This window comes from Lithobates pipiens, unplaced genomic scaffold (genome assembly GCF_037356315.1).
Source record: "Lithobates pipiens isolate NorthernLeopardFrog02 unplaced genomic scaffold, aLitPip1_a1.2 Scaffold_8, whole genome shotgun sequence".
Lineage (NCBI taxonomy): Eukaryota > Metazoa > Chordata > Amphibia > Anura > Ranidae > Lithobates > Lithobates pipiens.
Window position 1 is genome coordinate 551,881,855 of NW_027507903.1, and position 20,270 is coordinate 551,902,124.

Genomic DNA, 20,270 nt, shown 5'->3' on the forward strand with positions numbered 1-20,270 from the left:
GGTTGGTCCTTTGCGCCATATCATTCTCTTTTTACATACCCCAACCTGCCTACTAGCTGTCTTCTTTAGTGCTGTAAACTGAATACAGCTCAGCTTGCATGCCAGTCTCTGAGTATTGGGATGACTGGCTCCTGCGCCAGCCAATAAAGAAGCCCAAAGACACCATTCAGAAGATACCAGCGCCAGCAAGGGACTGTTGGATGGGTAAGTATTAATACCTGTTAGTTCCACGTTAAAGGTACACCACTAGGTTACGAGAGAGGCTAAAGTCATATTTTTTTGAGTGGGAGGAATTCTTTGACGCTATTTTGGGTATCCTGTAATCCCTAACTCTCTCTTGCCTGGACTCTGAGCTAATAAAGCATGCAATAAAAGACTGACAGAGTGGATGTCCATCATTTGGTCGCTGCTGAGTGATTTGGGGCAGCAGGAGAGCTTAGAGTACTGAACCCTGATCCTCCCCATCGGATGAAATCATATGTCAAAGCTTTGGCACTCTTATCATCCTTACGTCCAGTGAGGCAGGAGGTTCAGAAAAGAGGGAGGTCCTTAATACAGTATAGGCCCAATTTATGATAGAGGATGAAATATCGTCTAAATCAACAAGTGACTCAAGTGAGGCACCACCTCTCATTGCAGGAATCTATCAACCAGTAAATGGCCTGCCTACCTGTTACCTAGAAGAGTGTAACACTAAGCCACAATCACTATTCTGCTCTGCCTGTCAGATATACTGTAAATTTAAAACTCAACATAGAACTGAAAAGATAGTGTACTGGGTTTAAAAGGTATTGTTAACCCTTGTAATGTCCAGGCTTTGTTATTATTAGTGTCCAATATTAGCTTTGCATGCTTAAGTAGTAAGCCTTTTCTTACTGTTTAAATAAGAGGCCTAATGGCTGGTAATGCTATACCAGATTCACTAGTGTAAGTACTTGAGATGTAAATGAATGCTAATTATCTTTCGTTGAAACCTTAATTACTTGTGTTTATACAATGCTGTAAATAATCAACATCTCATTAGCAGTTTATAGAGCTGAGGAAAGGTTTCTAAACCCCGAGTGTAATAACTCGGTGAATATGTATTTATGTACAATAAAAACTGCAGTGTTCACCAAACAATTCTTTATTTGTCAAAAATGATATGAACAAAGTCTAAATTCTGATATGTTGGAAAAGTTGTGCCCATTTAGTTTCAAAAGGAAAAACATTATCAGTGTGGCTCTTCTTAAGCACCAGTACAAACATATCTAAATAGGACTTTCAGTGTGTTTTCCTGGTGCCCACTGTATATGGGAGCCATGGGGCTTTTTTATTCTAACGGTTCTAATAGGCAATACACTTTTAATTTTATCAATTTAACAGCTTAGAAAAAAAACTTTGCTATTAACTATTTTTGGATTAGATTTTAGAATGTAAAGGCTTCATTTGCAGGATTTAAACTGTATCTAAAGCCAAAATTTAGGAGTCGGTGACGGTTAGAACCCCTTTTTTAACCTTTTGTTCCATTTATGAGATCTCTCCTCACTTCCCGTCTTGTAGAAACAACAGGAAGTGAGAGGAAGTCACAAGAACGGGTATCGTCATCGCAAGATTTCTTTTCTCTTCCTGTTGTGGTGACAACTCAGAATTCTGGCTATTCTTTCACTTTCAGTTAAGATGACAACGGACACCAGGAGAAACGGAGAAGGTGAATCTCCCCAGCTAAGGCACAGACAACAATAAAATACTGACAGGGCTTCTAACCTTTCCCCATTCAATCCAAAATTGCAAACATATTTTTGGATTTAGATACACTTTAATGGTCATATAGAGACAGATAAGACTGTCAGAGACTTATAATCGTCAGCTTCAGGTAAGCATGTAAGTTAATATTATGGTGGGGAAATGGGAACCATATATTCATCGTGGGCAGTATCCAAGTAGATATTGTCTGGTCTTTGGGAACAACCTGTAAATGGGATGAACATCTCCAGCGACCAATTTGGCCATACTTAGATATATAAAGTGGCAGCCCTGGTATAGAAATACCTAATCTTAATAACTCTAATAATAATTCAGATCATGATTCAAAGTAGTAATGGCATAATAACAGAACACCTACAAGCACCTTTATCTGTAATAATATTGTATTAAAATACAATTGAATCATTGATGTCTGGGTTATCTATTAATGAAGTGGCGATTTGAGTTGAGAACTTATGAATAATAATGGCCGCACTGAAGCTATGTTAAAAAAAAATTAATGCAATTCAAATCTTTTAGATGCTTTATATCCCCTCAATGCAATAATAATTGATAATTTGTGTTATTCTGTGTGATGAGAAGTTAATAGAGTAGTTAAAAGGTTATATTTTAGATGCCAATGACATGCTTTGGTTTGGGGCAGCTGAGACGAGACTAATGAGATGAAGAAGCTGAATGGCTGGATTATTATGAGGTTCGTGGGGGTCAAACTTGCTGCAGTTCCTACCATGTAGAGGCAGGTGTGGGGTTCCTGGAAAGTAAGAAGAGCCACAGTTTTATCCAAGGCCCAATCCATGTGGTAAAGTAAGGGGGAGCAGATTTTGAGGTCAGAAACTAATAGGAAGGGGATCCAGAACCAGGAAAATACACAATGACACAGGAAGACAGGGAAGGGATAAGGCAGCCTGTGGACCTCACGCTGGGAACAGGTGTCCAAAAATACTTTAGTGGATCTTTGTCAAGAGACAACTTAGATGGAAATGTGGCATATATGCCTTCCAGAACCTAGATATCCAAGGACTCAGTGTCAGCCACGGGCTAGCGTATCATGCTAGAATTTGTAGCCCTTCTCAATAGCAGGGAGGCCACAGGCTGTCCAACACTGGAATAGAGGACAAGTTCAGGGGCAAACACATGTTATGCAGGAGACAGAAAGGCATCTCTCACCTTCATCCTCCGACACATCCAGCATCTCGTCCACTGTTTCAGGAAAGCTCATCCTGTGCCTTTCGTTGGCTAGCTGTGAGAGAGACAAAGTCACACACCAATCTCTCCCAACTAGCCCTTCTGCCCAATAACTACTGATAACTCAGGCACCCCCCCATCACCCCCACTGTTCCCAAACTATAGTAACTTCTGTTATCCCTGCCTGCATGTTAAAACTAAACTCCAGACCAACTACTAAATCCATAAGGGGACAGCTTTGCCTGTCTAAGCATAATTAATTCTGCTCAGCCAGTTTTGCCATCCAGACATCCCCTTACAAATAGCATAGCCAGGTTCTAGATTTCTGTGCAGACTACACTGAAGTTAAGAAATACAGTCTGGTGCAGGGACTGGCCCAACTTGTAGATTGAAATTGTTGCAGAAGCACATTGATAAATTCATCTCTCTGCGCTCCCTTCCTGTAACCATATTCACAAACAGTGGTGTACAAAGCAATGCAGCCCTCATAGTGCTGATCCTTGCACTCCCAGTCTGATTACTGCTGTGAAAGAAATTACAGGAAGTTAATATAAAAAAAGAATCAGGAATTTGTTTTGCAACGTTTCTTTATTTTCGAATTCATACATAACTGGATTAAATTGTGTTTTTTTTTTATTTCTGCCTCTAAATGTCCCCACTGTGCATAAATAGTTATCTAGGTAATTGCTTCACTATAAATGGACCTTTAATGTATATCTAATGGCAAAACAAAATCTCAATTTTGCTAATAATTAGAAAGGGGTAAAACTTCTATGTGTTTTTTAATTGCTATCCATGTCCCTACTAAAGTGATTCATGCAATATTGGGCAAAGTGACATTGTCTCCTGATAACCCCCTCTCTCAGCAAGGTATACACACTCACTGTCTCCCTGATCTATCAGAGCCCTTGTTGCATTGCTCTAATGGGGTCTCTGTGTAAGGTAGAGCATGTGACCTCCCTGTGTTACGTAGATGTCATTACTCTGGGTAAGTGCTAATACAGCAATAGAGCATAGAAAGTTGAGTATATCATGATGGTGTAGGGCAGGGATATGCAATTAGCGGGCCTCCAGCTGTTGTAAAACTACAACTCCCATCATGCCTCTGCCTCCGGGTGTCATGCTTGTGCTGTCAGAGTCTTGCTATGCCTCATGGGACTTGTAGTTCTGTTACAGCTGGAGGTCCGCTAATTGCATATCCCTGGTGTATGGGGTTACTAGGAGACACCGTAACTTTGCCCAGAATCGGCAAGGTGACAGTGTTTATCTTTTGGATTATGGATTCAGGGGCTCCTAGGTCACCAATGAATGTAAAAGAAGGTACTGCAAGAACCTTTCACTTTTCACAAGCTTTAAAGATATTTTTCTGAAGCCCAACTGCAGCCAACACATTTGTTTTTAGTGTGAAGAACGTAAAGAAGAGTTGAAACCTCTTTTAGGTTTTAGATGATGTATCTGTGACTGTTGAGGGGAATTTCTGTCAAATGTATAAAGTTGTACTCATAGAATAATGTTCTCATAGAAGAGATTTCTCTTCACTTCCTGTCCTGTCTGACACTCATTACCCAGAAGTAAGGGAAAATCTCCCTTATTGGGAAAAAGACAGAAATAAAATCCTAGCAGAGATACCACACATTTTCTCACTGTACTAGAAATGGTGTTCTTTTTGAAGTCTGTCACCTCACTCTCTGCTCTGTGTGACACCCATCACATAGGAAAATCATTTTTTGTACTCGCTGTAAAATACTTTTCTCAAAGTCCACTTTGACACAGTTTGGGAGTAAGCAACAGAGTTTTGCTTAGTGTCAATTTCTCCTGTAGGAAGCAGTATAACCTAGGTTGCTTAGTACAAAGCTGTGTCCTTCAATCAACGATAGAGAAAATGCAATTATTGTACTCACCATAAAATAATTTTCCTCAAGTCCATTGTGGTACACTGCTTGGTAGTAAGCAATCTAGATTATACTGCTGCCCCCTAAATGAAACTAGGTTTTGGTCTGGTCTTGCCTTCATGGCCAGGAATTCTGGGGTGGGGTGGTAACAGATCTTAACCTGAAGAGTACTGCAAATGTAACATTGCCAGGGATCCTGCTCTTCTGCTATTAAGGATCTGTGACACCATAGATGCTACCCATCATAAAAAAATCAGTTTCTACTATATATGCCAGGAAAACACTCTTACTTCAATGGAAAAAGCCATCCTCCGACTTTACAGATGTGGAGGACTTTGGTTTATACTGCGCTCCCACTTTAAAAAAATTGATGTATATGGGGTGTAACTGTCCACGGAACTTCATGAGCTGACCTGACCCTGTGAATGTACTGCTCTATGAACCCCCTATTGCGTATTTTTTACTTTGTATACTCCCGATCTGCTAACGTATGGCTGGCCGTCTATTATCCACCATCCCCCTTGTTTCCCTTCCTCTGTTTTGGTCCCAGTTCTTCTAATGATAATAGATGGGCCTCTAACCTGGTGTAATGTAATGTAGATTAATTGTGAGCTGTTAGACCCTATTTGATCTGTGACTGTACTTTTGCTAATCTTATTCGCTCGATGTTCTTTATGTATGCCTTATGTAACACCTGGGTTGTGCTTTATTATACCCCCTTTTTAGCTTGAAGATGCTGTTCTACTACTGCATGTAATTATTGTTTAGTAAACTCAATAAAGTTGTTAAAAATTAGAAATGAATCTAGGTTGTTTACAACCAAACTGTGGCTCTAATTGAATGATAGAGAAAGGAAGATTTTCCTTTACCATCTGTTTTGTCTGACACGTGTCACCTGGATAGAAAGTGAGGGGGGAAATTTACCTCAAGGGACAGAGACAACAATAACATTCTGAGAGTAGTTTGAAACCTTCATCACTATGCTAGTAAATGTGTTTTTATTGGAGTCTTTGTCTCCATTGAGGAGGTTTCTTCTTGTTTTCTGTTTTGTCTAATACCTGTCAAATAGACAAAGTGGGCAGACAGACAATAAAACATTTGAAAAATTGTGGATTGGAGGAGTTTAATCGAAAATTGGTGTAGTTTTTCAGTGTGGAGATTAGTTCACACTGTAGAGTCTAAGGCAGCTCTCTGACATGGAGGGGCCTCAGGGATGCCCCACTGAATTCAAGAAGGTGTAGGAAAAACAATAACATAACACAAATGGTTTAGGACACTCTTTCTCTGCCTTTTAACCCCTAAAACAGTTTTCAGGTCTTGAGAAACCGTTACTAAAACCAATTCATTGGGAGTTAATGCCCTTTACATTAGTGGTTAGCAAACAAAATGCAACCTTACAGTGGTGTCATGCTGGTGGCTTTGCCAAGTGGTTTTGGCCCAGGAATTATGCAGACTCTATCAAATGGCAGGACAATCAACCACTGTTCAATGAAGCCCTAGCAACCTTTAGAGGAGCTCTAGGGTTTTACGGAACTCGTTTAGGAGTTCCAAGACTATTTATTTAAACATCGTAGTCCACATATACAACTCAATGTGTTTCAGGTGCTATGAAGTTTTCCTTCATCAAGGCATTACTTGTTGTTTTGAATAGTACACTTTGGACAAGAAGAGCATAGCAACCAGTTCACTTCTAAGCTGAATTAAACCTCATACGTCTATCAGTCTGTTTTGAGGCAGCATATAATGCTCTGATGAAGGGGGAATGTTTAGGCCCCAAAACAGGTTGGTTTCTTATTTTTGGATTTTTAGGGTGAAATAAATACTCCTTAACCTTTTGTATGGTGCTCTTGTTTTTCCTACACCTACTATACCAAAAGTAAAAAGGTTACAGAAGTTCTAAAACTTCTCTACTCTGTTCAAAATAACAAAAATGCTTAAACTGGGCTTTAACGTGATTGTTGCTCATACAGGAGAACATGCATGTGAATGCAGATGACAATTAGTTGGTTGTGCAGTTCTCTTCTCACTCTTCTCACATGCAGGCTGTATACTTTTGGGTAACATAGCCTTTTTCAGTTCCTGGCTGTGTGATAATGTTAACACCCTGACTGGCAGGCTGAGGTCGAGGTGCTGCTATCAAGTCTATTTAGTAAATACGAATGCAAAGAAATTACAACAAACAGCAACACACCTCTGGGATTGTTTGTACTGGGTACTCACAATGTCATCTGTCCCATTGCCCTTCACCAACCTGTTGCAAAATTCCCACAAGTCTCCAACCACATTCACAAATCACTCACCTGACCCCGTAGTTTTTCCCCTGTGTCCAGCTAATGTAAGTTGGCTCCCCACTTGTGACTCACCTGTATCTGGGGTCCATCTGTCACCAGACTCAAAACATCTGTCACTGAGATGTATCCTAGTCGCTTTGCAATTGCCAGCGGGGTGATTCCATTCTGCAGAGGCGAGGGCACAGGAAGGTGCAACAGGGCAATGGGGAGAAGAATGGGGTATGAGAGGCCAAAAAGAAGCAGTTGATGGGTGATGAAGCAGAGTGACAGAAGGCAAGACGGGCAACAAGGAAAAAACAGGACAGGGTGATAAGATACAGTGACAGTCAAAATAAGTGACAGACCACAAGAGGCCACAACAACAGAGCTAGAACACAGCTTGTGAGACAGACATTAGACAGGACATATTGACAGGACATGTGGTGACTGGCAGCTCTCACCATGCTAGCCTGGTTGGGGCAAGCTCCATTCTTCAACAGAAGTGTGACAATGTCTGTGTGTCCTTGCTGAGCTGCTTGATGGAGAGGAGTAAAACCCAACTGCAAAAAAATGAAAATGGGTTAGCAACTGACCTTAAAGTGGTTGTAAAGGCTGAAGGTTGTTTACCTTAATGCATTCTCTGCCTTAAGGTAAAAAACCTTCTATTGTTAGGCCCCCAATACTTATCTGAGCCCGATCACGTGCTCTAGAATTTCCTGGTAGAGTGCTGTGCTGACTTTGGACTTGATAAAACACAGTGGACAAACACCAGCAGATGACACGGCTCTCCAAATCATCACAGAAGGTGGAAAATTTTGCATTTCATTTGGAAATCAAGATCCCAGAGTATGAAGGAAGAGTGGAGAGGCACAGAATTCAAGTTACGTGAGGTCCAGTATGAAGTTTCCACAGTCCATGATGATTTGGGGAGCCATGTCATCTGCTGGTGTTGGCCCACTGTGTTTTATCAAGTCCAAAGTCAGAGCAGCCCTCTACCAGGAAATTCTAGAGCACTTCATACTTCCTTCTGCTGACCAGCTTTATAGAGATGCTGATTTCATTTTTCAGCAGGACTTGGTATCTCCCTATACTGCCAAAAGCACCAAAACCTGGTTTAATGATCATGGTATCACTGTGCTTGTTTGGCCAGCAAACTCGCCTGACCTAAACCCCATAGAGAATCTGTGGGGTATTGTCAAAAGGAAGATGAGTGACACCAGACCCAACAATGCAGATGAGCTGAAGGCCGCTATCAAAGCAACCTGGGCTTCCATAACACCTCAGCAGTGCCACAGGCTGATCGCCTCCATGCCACACCGCACTGATGCAGTAATTCATGCAAAAGATGCCCCGGCCAAGTATTGAGTGCATACTATACTGTACATGGCCATTCTTTTCAGTAAGCCCACATTTCTGTATTAAAAATACTTTTTGTTTTTTGGTCTTATGTAATATTCAAATTTTCTGAGATACTTAATTTTGGGTTTTTACTAGCTGTAAGCCATAATCATCAAAATAAAAGAAAGAAATGTTTGAAATATATCACTCTGTGTGTAACACATCTGTATAAAATATATGAGTTTCACTTTTTGAATTGAGTTACTGAAATAAATTAACTTTTTGATAATATTCAAATTTTTTGGAGCTGCACCTGTGTATACACACCCTATAACATAAGGTTCAATAATCATAGTTACATTAATGCTAGCAGAATGAAGCATTTCATTTAATCAGTAAGAGAGATGTTAGAACTTTTCTAGGTCTTAAAATGGTACAGCATAGGTTAATAAAGTGCCACAAAAAAAGAAAAAAAAAAAGAAAATCTTGAATGCATTTAGATTAAGCATACCGTGCTCACCTTGGTGGTGGCGTTTACATTGGCTTGATGTTGCAGAAGGAACTTCACCAGCTTGATGTTGCCAAAATGACAAGCAACGTGAAGTGGAGTAAACCCCATCTATAGGAAAAGAACAGTCATATGTCATATGTCCCATGTCATATGTCAATGACAGGATAAGATTACTGGACACCGATTATATTCTATAAGATTACTGCATATTGAATATAGATTACTGGACACTGAATATGCTGTATATTCAGTATAATAATCAGTGCTTACATCAAATACTGCTATCCTAAGGCTTATGCCGCATCAGTGATCCTGTTGCTGGTGACAACATTGCTAAGATACCCCCTACCTTTTGCTATGGAGTAACTCCCTAGCCAGCTAAACCAGTGGGATGTCATTTCCTTCCTAGGAAGGTAAGATTTGGCAATGTGGAAAAAATTCTTTAAGGCTGGGTTCACACCGCGGCACGAAGTGTCTCACAGCAGGGTCCGGTGCATCCCCGTTCACCATTTCAGGTCCGGTTTCAGCCCAGGTTTTTGGCTGAATTCAGACCCGAAACAGACCAGAAGACGCACAGGACTCCTGTGCAATTCGCACCAGAGCCTCTCTGGAGATGTGTCAACCTGCTCCACAGAGAGTCTCCTGACATGCGAATTGGATGCAGAGAAACCCGCATCCAATTCGCAATCCTGTGAACCCAGCCTTACACAACTCTAGAAGTTGGCACAGCTAAGTTGTTGACCAGTCTTCCAATACAGGAAGTGTGATGAGGCCCTCACAGGTCCTGTTAGTTGAACCAACTTAAGAGCTATTTTATTGTGATCTTACATGCCTAAAACAAATTCAACAGACAAAATCTGGCTTTTTCATTCAATCTCTCTGTACTGGCACAAGATAAATATGATGTAAGATTTAGGCAAAAGCAAGATATAGGAATCTGTATTACAAATGTAAGGTATGAGGAAATGTCTGAGAGGCTAAACTATAGGCTACAACCACCCAACCCATTAGTTAAATTGTATATGTGTAATGTACTTACCCGTGTTTCAGCACCCACTGAGGCATCGTGGGACACCAAGAGCTCTGCTATGTTCAGGTGACCCTCTTGACATGCCAAGTGGAGAGGAGTCAGGGAACTCTGTGAATGGTAAGGAGCCATGTTATTGAATTGTGATCAAATTTAAATTTGAAACAGCTATCAGAATAAAGGTCAATTTCTGTTCCATGATTTGGCCCCTGTTAAATCCTAAGTGGGCTTTAAGGGCTAGGTTAGAGCAAAGGGTTGGAGGGTTAAAATGATAATAAACTTTGTTTTTTTTATCAAACGGGCCACAGATGATTGATGCCATAATGCGCTAGTACCACATATTAGCCCATTATGAAAGACTTACCCATGAAACAAAATCCTCCAGTGCCGAGCTGTCACCACTCCCAGCGCTTCTATCTTTGCCCAGTTTACCTTCCTGGTTCACACTCTCCGTCCGCTTGAATAGCCAGGCAATGATAACAATCACTCCCACGCATGTGCAATAAACAGCCATTGCGGCACAGTGCACTCTGCAATCATGGCATAGGCAGTGTGAACTGCGCATGTGTGAGTGATGGCATCAGCTGGAGTCGACATAAATATCTCTAAATAGGCATCAATTTCAAATTTCTAAAAGGTATTTACAAGTCATACACTTCATAAGCTTTCATATAAAGCAAAGTTCCACAGTCTAATTTAATACCGCTTTAAGGGTTCATTTAAATAATATTTGCCAAGGGTCAGGTTTACTGTTGGGATTAGGGAGGGTTAGGGTTGTAAGGGGTAGCAGTCAGTTTTACTGTTAGAGGTTATTCTTATATTTAGCCTATCCTGATATAAATAATGCCTGACTTCTACTTTCACTTTCCGCTGTGCGAATCTGCCCCTTCCTGGCCCTTCCCCAGTGAAATCACATCTATAACACATAGATTGGCCTTAACCAGTGAGATCCCTCCTCCAGCACACGCTCACATTGGTGTTTGCCCCTTTCCCTTCCTCCAGCACACACTATTCACCTCAGTTTGCAGTCACACACGCCAACCATACACATTGCATAGTTAACATTGTTCATGTCATCCCATTGCTCCCTGGGCTCAGACACACAGTCTAGCTTACCAAAAGTACACCACACATACTGAGAATAAAGCAGAAGACATAAGTAATATTATTAAATTTATGTTATTAATAAAGATATGAGTTGCATTGTACATTGGACCCCTTGCTTGTGCACAGCCCTGAGTTTATGATTATTATTCCCCTGACTCTTGTTTATGTGCCTATGTAACTTATGCCCCCCATGTTCCTCCTCGTATGGAGGAGAGACCTGGGCTTTGTCTAATGTTATAATCTGGTATTTAAGTTGCCGTTGTTTCCATTCAAGCATTTTGGGTCTGAGGAACGCTTTAGCCATCTTTAGCCGCTGTGAAGTCTTCTCTATGGTGATTTGGAGGCGTTCTCATCTGCATCTCTAGATATGCTGGTGCATGACATGCGCTTGTGAGTATCCACTTTTTATTTTTCCTAATAAAATAGATTTATGGTAATGCACTAGGTTGGTGCGCTCTTGCCTTTGTTGTTTTGCAGTTGGCTTAAGGATAGACTCAGTCTAGTTCAGCAGCAGTCTCTGCCCCCTCCTCTCTTTGTAGAAGTAAGTTTATCAGTGTTCCCCACCAAATGTAAGGTTTTTGTAGTGCAGGATTGTGTTTCGGCTTGTTCAGACATGCAGCAACCCCTCTGAAAAGCGATCCCTGGTGGACTGCTTTTCAGAGAGCAGTGGACAGCCAACTGGAAAGGTGACATGTCGCCTCCTTACTATCTGTTTTAACCCTGAAAAGGCCGAAATACAGTGCTGCAACCATGGTTGCAGGGTGGTCGTGACATGGCCCCAGGGCCGTTTTTAAGGCAGGGCAAAAGGGGCAGCTGCCCTGGGCCCTGTCTTTGTTGTGGGGCCCAAAGCAGCTACCTTATACTTGCCAGCTATCCTGGTTTAAATTCCCCTATTGTTGTGTACAGATGACTCACCTGCAGACCCTGTGTTTACATGTAAATTACCGGCATTCATATGTAAATAGCAACGGCATTCATATGTATATAGCAGCGGCCGGCCGCATTGATATGTATATCATGCCCCCCTGAGGTCATATCCACAGCAATCTCTAGCAACCAATCAACAAGCAGAAATCATGTGCTGTAACCTCTAGCAACTAATTAGTGAGCCGTAATGTGTGCTGTAATCTCTAGCATCCAGTCAGTGAGCGGTAATGATACATGAACCTCTGGCAACCAATCACAATAGCTGCCTGATCTAATTCAGTAAACTGATTTTGAGTCTAACTGCTATTTATTGTATGTCTCAGAGCAGGTGGAGAGCGAAACTGCATGGGGGGCCCCCAAGAAAAGTTTTGCCCAGGGTCCAATCAATATTAAAGACGGCCCTGCATGGCCCCATTCAATAGGTCATGTCTGGCTGCAACAGGGGGTTTAATTTTGGCTACAGCCATGAAAAGAAAGCACTGCAGCATGCATACAGCCCTAAGTGGCTGCATGTCTTTATGTAGGTGGGCGGTCAGGAGTGGTAAACTGCGGACCAATGCCCATGAAAGCAGCTCTAGCTCTAGGTTATCTAATGTGCATAGGCACATTGTGTCATATACAGGCATATTTCAGAGCAGCGTTCAGGGAATAAAAAAATACCCCAGACCTGTGTTCAGAGAGGAGTTTTCCAGTGTAATGTACACCCGTACGCATGTAAATGTATCAAAATGTGCATAAACACAGCATATGTCAGTAAATTAATCCTAATGGCTAAAATAAATTAATATTTTCAGTTATTAGAATCAGTTTACACTCATACGCACCTAAACGCAGTAAACAAGCATAAATGTACAAAAACGCAACACTGTGTCATTTTTTTCTGGCAAATTCTGGTAGAAAAAAGCTGTATATTTTCATACGCCTGTGTACATGAGGCCTAAAAATGTATTATCTAGTGTATTCAGTTTGTGGTGCTCAGATATAGTTAAGTTCCACTTTAAATGTAGAATTAGGTTATGAGTTAAACATTACCTAAAGGTCAGTAACATTGCTAGACATTGCTTGAACTTGCAGAGCAGAAACCAGAATTCAAATTATATTGTGACACGCAATTTATTACCTTGTTACCTAGATGTACGTTTCCTTGCTTGCTGAGTAGTAACGTTACCATGTCCACATGACCCTCCTGAGAAGCAAGATGGAGAGGGGCGACACCTTGTAGGGATTGGGCATTACATGTTGCACCAAACTGCAGCAGGGCCCGCGCCATGTCAACTGACCGCTGCTTTACCGCCATGTGCAAGGGTGTGTATCCATTCTGACAAAAACAAAGATAAGAGTTTTTTTTTGTTAACCAGACAATTACTTTTCAACACTAGCAACAAAAAGATCATTTATTAGTGGTACCTAATACATACCTCCCAACAGGCCCTACTTTAGCAGGGCCTGCACACTTCTTGAACACCCAGGAAATACCAGCCTCGGGAAAAGGGTGTGGTTTGCCCAATACTGGGCAAAATGGGGTAGGATTCCAGTGGTTTCAACTTGGAACAAAGTCTTATTTTTGCCTCTTTATTGAGCCTAATTATTTTACCTAAGACCACTGCCCAATAAAATGAACTGCTTATGTCCACCAATGTGTGAAAAAAACATGACTTCTAAACTGCAGACACCTTGTGGTTGGTAGAAGTATCTGAACCTGTCTGCCTCCCATTTTGGAGTTCTCATAAACTGTAATAAAGGGGATGGTTCATTGTCTGCTTAAAGTGAACCTGACCTTGTTTTAAAAGTATCAAAGGTGACAACAATGCTGAATGATGTTGGGTTTACTGCTGGGAAAGGCAGGCATTAATCTTGACTTGGAGGGAAGTTGATGGCCTGTGTATCACTCTTTATCTAACATCCACAGGGTCACCGGAAATAATCTAAAGATTAAAACAGGTGCCTGTAGTTTAAGGCATCTTAAAGTGACCCAGACTTGACGTCAATGGGGCATCAAACTTCATGTAAAAATAGGTGCTTGTCCAGTCTGAGTCTGCGTGTCCTGTACCTCTAGAATTAGCTTGCTATGACTTTAAGCTTCTCCGACTGCCTATTTTGGCTTGTAACCCCTGCCATTACATTGCCTGTTTCTTATGCCGTTTTCCCTAGCTATAACCCTTGGAATTGCAAAGCTCTTTGACCCAAGAACTACCGTACATATACACCATGCTGTATATGTATTGCATTTATGTGCACTTACCCGTGCTGTACAATGTGGAGATGCCCCTTTATTCAGTAGAAGACGTACTATGTTAAGGTGATTGTGATAGACAGCTACATGGAGAGGAGTCAGGCCAGTCTTTGTCAAAAAGAGAAAGAAAATAAATCAGATAGAAATTAGTTCACAGCTAAAAAGTCATGTTCAAGGTTGCTTTCATTTCACATAAGTTGTCAAATAGGCTAATACAAAGGCGCCTTAATTAAAAAATTGAAATACCCATAATTAATATTTCAAAAATAGGGTTAATGTTAGTGGGTAGGGATAAGCTCAGGCATATTCAGATCCATGTCAGAACCCACCTGAGCAATCTTGCCAGGAAGCTGTCACTGTATTGGGTCAATAATAAGTAGCCAAGGCACCTCCCGTTCCACAGCCACATGTATACAAGCGGTGTGTATGGTATATATGAAGCTGTGGGATGGGGAATGCCTCAGCAGATTATAACTGGTCTAGTACAGTTGCAACTACCTGGTGGGATTTCTCAGTTTGCACTGGTATCAGAACATACCTGGGATCATCCTGACTAATGGGCTGATGCACATGCCAGCCCCTTACTTATAGACTTCAGCAGTGTGATTTCCCAAAGTGAGCTTACTCCTTTTCTCTCTACCACCATTCTGGAGTCTGAAACCACCTGCTGTAAAAAAATATTTTAAATCAAAATAAAGAAGTGAGTCGCACCTTTAGCAGGTGAGGGAAATTAGGACTTCGGGAGCTTAGATATCTCGAATAAGTTCTCAAAGATATGTAAGAAGATGAAGGGTGAAACTAGTGATACAATATATTGCCAAAGATTTGTGGACATCCAATCACCACATTTATATAAAATTATTGCATACCCTATTCCAAAACCATGTGCATTATTATTGAACAGAACCTCTATAGACAACTTTGTGGCTATAACAGCCTCCATTCTTCTGGAAAGACTTCCATGAGATGGAGTGCATCTGTGGGAATTTTTGCCCATTTTGAAAAAGAGCATTTTTGAAGTCAGGTATTGATGTTGGCTGAAAACACCTGACTCACAGGTCACAGGTAACTCACCTGACTCTTAATTCATCCCAAATGTGTTCAAAAGGGTTGAAGTCAGGACTCTGTGTAGCTCCCTCCACACTAAATTCATCACACCATGCCTTTATGGAGATAGCTTTGTGCACAGAGCAACAATCATGCTGAAACTGGAAACTGTTCAAGCTGTTGACACACAGTTGAACATTTTTTGTATGCCGTAGCATTAACAGAACCCTTCACTGGAAAGACCTGAACTCAGTAGTTTGGAGTGGTGACCATATAGATGTGCATAATTGCCAGGTGTCCACAAACTTTTGCCCATATAGGGTATATACATAGAGCAGAGGTATTGGGTATACTTACCCTTTAAAAAAAAAATTCCACCAATTTTAGAATAACTTATGTAGGAAATATCTTTAAAGGACAGAGTAAGGGATGTCGTGTTTAGTGAATATTTCATACCAAACCCTCTTCCCCTGAGACCCGTCAAATGCAGATCATTCTTCTGTTCTTAACGTTCTACTCTGCAGGCACTTCTGCCAGGAGAGCTTTCAAATGAAGCATCCAATTAACAGAAATATATAAATATGGTAATAGAGGAATAATGTTTTATGGTATGTTACATTAATTAAGCAGCTAATCATGTTTTGACCGTTACACAACTCAGTGCTGGCTTGGTAAAGAGGACATTATTCAAATTTACATATCTCATATTCTGAAGAGCTCATTCCAGAACCTGAAAAGAACGCTACAACCTACGATAGATACAAAAGTAAACTGTGCAGTTATGGGACCTTATTTACTTAAAGTGGAACTTTAGACAGAAAATTAAGTCCAGCTAGATGACTTCAGGCTGGTCCCTTTTGCGGGTAAAGTTACGCAAAACATAAAAAATAAGTGTCTATACTGTTCAAAATCCAGTAATACACGGTCTTACCCTGCTTTGCACATGCTCAGTTACTCTAAGTCCTTGTACACACGGTCGGACATTCGTACGGAAAATGTCAGATCGGACCGTGTTGTCGGATAATCTGACTGTGTGTGGGCTCCATCGGACTGTTTTCGTCGGAATATCCGACGTACAAAGTTTTATAGCTGGGTTATAAAACGTTCCGACAACATGATCTGATTGGACTTTGTCCGATTGTGTGTAGAGAATTCCGATTGGACAAAGTGCCACGCATGCTCAGATCAAATTCCTAGACCAAAGCTATTGGCTACTAGCCTGAACGTAGTCCCGTCGTAACTAAATAACGTCATCACGTTACGTACGATCGGATTTTCCGACAACTTTGTCCAACCGTGTGTATGCAACACAAGTTTCAGACAAAATCCGTTGGACAAGATCTGACGGATTTTGTTGTCGGAATGTCTGACCGTGTGTGCAAGGGCTTAGGCATTTTTAGGCATTGCTGAGTTTGTAGAGACCGATCTGCTGACAGCCATAAAGCAGAGTTAAACCTTCCTATCCTTTAGAGTGAAGGAAGTTGCATCTGCTTGATCTGCAAATGGCATGGTGCTGCATATGTGATCAGTTATGACTCCAGCCATTTGATGGTTTGACAGTTTAGTTGAAGACACAAGCAGATCTGACAGTTGGCATTGCTTGGTTTGTGAGAAAAATAAATAAATTGTTGAGAACAGGTGGTGGCAGCATCTCTGGTATATACTGTAGTTCCTGGTTACCTAATAGGTATGTGGCAGAAGGCAAAGAGAGAGGGCGCCTCCATCTAGGGATGGACAATTAAAAGTTTGTCATAAGAAAAAAATCACTCACTCAGTAGATGAAGACTATGCTTTTCATCTGTGCAGAAATGAATCTTTTCCAACCAGCCGCTCTCTGCATAGCTTGGAAGAGATAAAGCACGGTTTTCATCTACTAAGTGATTGTTTTCTTATGACAAACTTCTAATTGTCCATCCACAGATGGAGGCGCCCTCTCTCTTTGCTTTTTGCTCCATTGGGGATTACAGCTATCATTGTATGTAGGTATTCTGTGTCAACACAGTGGAAATATTCATAGAGGTAAAACAGTAGGTTTGTTGATTTAATTTTGGGCAGAAGTGAATGGGAAACTATAAATAAGATTGTTCTTGAGAATTACTGTGAAAATACACTACTGTGAAGTTCCATTCCGAAACCTCAGAAGACATTATGATCAATATGAAATTTACTGTTAACCTTGCTGTCCGCCAACAAAGGATGTGCCCTGTAGACCCCCTGTTAAACTTCATTTATCAACATATTCAAAGAAATAACTGATCGTTTTGCTACACAAAGTTTGAATTTAAATTGAAGCGAAGTGAAGTTTTACCCATAACAACATGATAAAAAATTATTTTCTTTAGCCAGGAACATACATTCCACATTAATAATTATTCTACCAACATTAGTTTGTGCTGTAAGTTGCCTCCAGGATTGCTCCTGTTTCTTCTTGCTGGAGGCTGCCATTTTGCTGAAGGTCAGAGCCCCCGAACAGAGGTAAATCATACAGTGGAACTAAACAGTTTAAAAAAACAGTTAACAATTCCGGCATTCCAGGAATGTAACTGTCACATTTGCTTGTGACCTTAACCAAACTGTCAAACCATCAAATGGCTGGTGTCATAACTGATCACTGTGCCATGGCAATTACAGATCAAACAGAAGCAGCTTCCTTGGCTGTAAAGGATAGGAGGGTTTAATTACGCTTTAAGGGTGTCAGCAGAACGGCCTCTACAAACACGGCAGTGTCTAAAATGCCTAATATGAAGAGAAACTGAGCATGTGCAGAGTAGGGTGAGATGGTGTATTACTGGATTTTTAAACAGTATAGACCAGTGATGGCAAACCTTGGCACCCAGATGTTTTGGAGCTACATTTCCCATGATGCTCCACTACACTGCAGAGTGCATGAGCATCATGGGAAATGTAGTTCCAAAATATCTGGGGTGCCAAGGTTCGCCATCACTGGTATAGACATTCATTTTTAATTTTTTACATATCTATACCTGCAAAAAGGGCCAGCATGAAGTGATCTAGCAGGACTTCATTAAAACCAATTAAAGTTCTACTTTCATTGGTCACCAAGTGGTAATACTGATTATACTGATAAATGAGGCAACTGCCAATGAAAACATCTCATTGACATCTCTAAATAGCCGTAAACATTGAGCAGACAACAGAGGAATCATCATGTTATCACTCCACTCTGCCCACAATATAATATTTTTTAAAGGGGAAAGAGCGACCTTAAACCTAAAGACAGCATGCCCTTATGATGTAGCCAAAAGTGGATTCCAATGTTCTGCTGAGCTGTCCCTGTGGAACACAGACAATAACTGGTGAGGTATAGTAGTCACCTTGCCGGCACTGTTGCCATGAGCGCCTCTTTCCAGTAGAAGCTCGGCAATCTGGATCTTCCCGTATTTGGCCGCCACGTGGAGAGGAGTGAAACCTTTCTGAGGACAGAAAAGAGATGGGTAAGGAGAGGGACAAGGAATCCAGAAATTAATTCCCAGAATGAATTGTGAAAGAGAAGAAACACTGCAGGGATACATTGCAAGACATGTGCTTGAACTACAATCCCTACACAAAAATTAAAAACAAAATTAAAAACATATATTTAAAGGAGCAGAACCTCATAATTCACCTTTACTAAAATACTCTGGGAACATGTAGGCATTTTGAATACCATAGCGTCTTTTCCAAAACATATACTGAAATTTAGATGCTAAAAGCTATAGACAAAAAGGTGAGAAACTCTGTATTAGTATCACCAGTGCTAGGATAATATATGCAGATAAAGCTATCAATCCCAATATAGGTACATGTAGCAACACTCCAAACTATACAGTGCTATGATGCATGGACACTTTATAGAGGATTGTTTTTTTTAATGATAAACCATTATATTATATGGTCCCTTTATAGAGCATCAGTTACATAGGCACTTGGGTTTTTATAAACACAATACACCTTTCGCTTAGGTTCACATTGCAGCGATTTGGCATGCGATTTGACATGTCACTGTCCGAATCGATGCAACACCGCATTTGCGATTTTTATGGACATTTGTGCAGGAACCCACCTCCCAAAGTCACTCCCGAAGTCGGACTGACATGCAGGAATGAAATTGTGCGAGTGCAAAATATAAATTGTGCAGAAAATAGGTGCAGGAACTCCCCCTTTCTGAGTAGCCCATTTTCTCTGCCCCCACACACCTTGGTGGACCATGCCTTAGTTTCACATGCTACCCACCTCCCATTACTGCCCTTTTAGAGAATACAGAACCATGTATCATTTTGTGGTGCTAAGTAATTTGTATGGAAGTAAAATAGATCCCCTAACGCCAGTAACAATGGTGCCCCCCCCCCCCCCCCCCACAACAATGGACCACCCGCAACAACATTTCTCCCCTAGCGACAATAGTCTCCCGGCAGCAACAACAGATTTCCATGCAGCCAGCATCAATAGACTCTCCATCAGCCAGCAACAATAGGCCCCTCCCTTAACAGTAGATCTTTTCCAGCAACTACTGACCCACCCAGCAATATAAGACCTACCACCAGCAACAGCAGGTTCCCCACCAGCAACAATAGACCTCCTCAGCAACAATATAACTCCCTGCAAAAATAGATCCCCTCCAGATAGAATAGATTCCCCAGAAACCAGCATCAATAGATCCTGCAGCACACCCCAGCACCCCTTGTCAATACATACATTCAGTGCTGAAGGTGTCGGAACTGCGTTCCCCCACGTTCCCGCTGAAAAAAAGTCCTGCAACTTTCTGTTAATAGTGTTTAAGGGAAGAGAGCAGGTCAGCACTGTATAGTTTGGAGTGTTGCTACAAAAAAGCGAGAAAGACAGCAAGCAAAGAAAGAAGGAGTTAAAACGACCATGCTAACAAAAGTCCACATTTGCAATCCCTTTTGAATATCCTATTTATTATTTCTGGACAGCATCCCTAATAGAACAGGTAACATGTGATTGAGAAAACACCAGAGTATAGGTA

General features: G+C 41.1%; 1 protein-coding gene across 10 annotated transcripts in view; it reads right to left on the reverse strand.

The window, feature by feature from the left end:
• ANK1 (ankyrin 1) overlaps nt 1-20,270 on the reverse strand; it is a 404,481-nt gene that overhangs the window by 94,555 nt on the left and 289,656 nt on the right. For 6 of the 10 annotated variants that reach the window (XM_077469916.1, XM_077469908.1, XM_077469906.1 and 3 more), the window contains 9 exons: nt 18,619-18,717; nt 14,246-14,344; nt 13,124-13,321; nt 9,982-10,080; nt 8,943-9,050; nt 7,555-7,653; nt 7,187-7,279; nt 2,914-2,986; nt 2,474-2,497 (listed from right to left, as the gene is read on the reverse strand). In XM_077469916.1, the coding sequence (XP_077326042.1) occupies nt 2,474-2,497; nt 2,914-2,986; nt 7,187-7,279; nt 7,555-7,653; nt 8,943-9,050; nt 9,982-10,080; nt 13,124-13,321; nt 14,246-14,344; nt 18,619-18,717 (892 nt within the window). The remainder of the gene's footprint in view (nt 1-2,473; nt 2,498-2,913; nt 2,987-7,186; nt 7,280-7,554; nt 7,654-8,942; nt 9,051-9,981; nt 10,081-13,123; nt 13,322-14,245; nt 14,345-18,618; nt 18,718-20,270) is intronic. The other 4 variants (XM_077469910.1, XM_077469909.1, XM_077469912.1 and 1 more) reach the window with 2 other exon arrangements.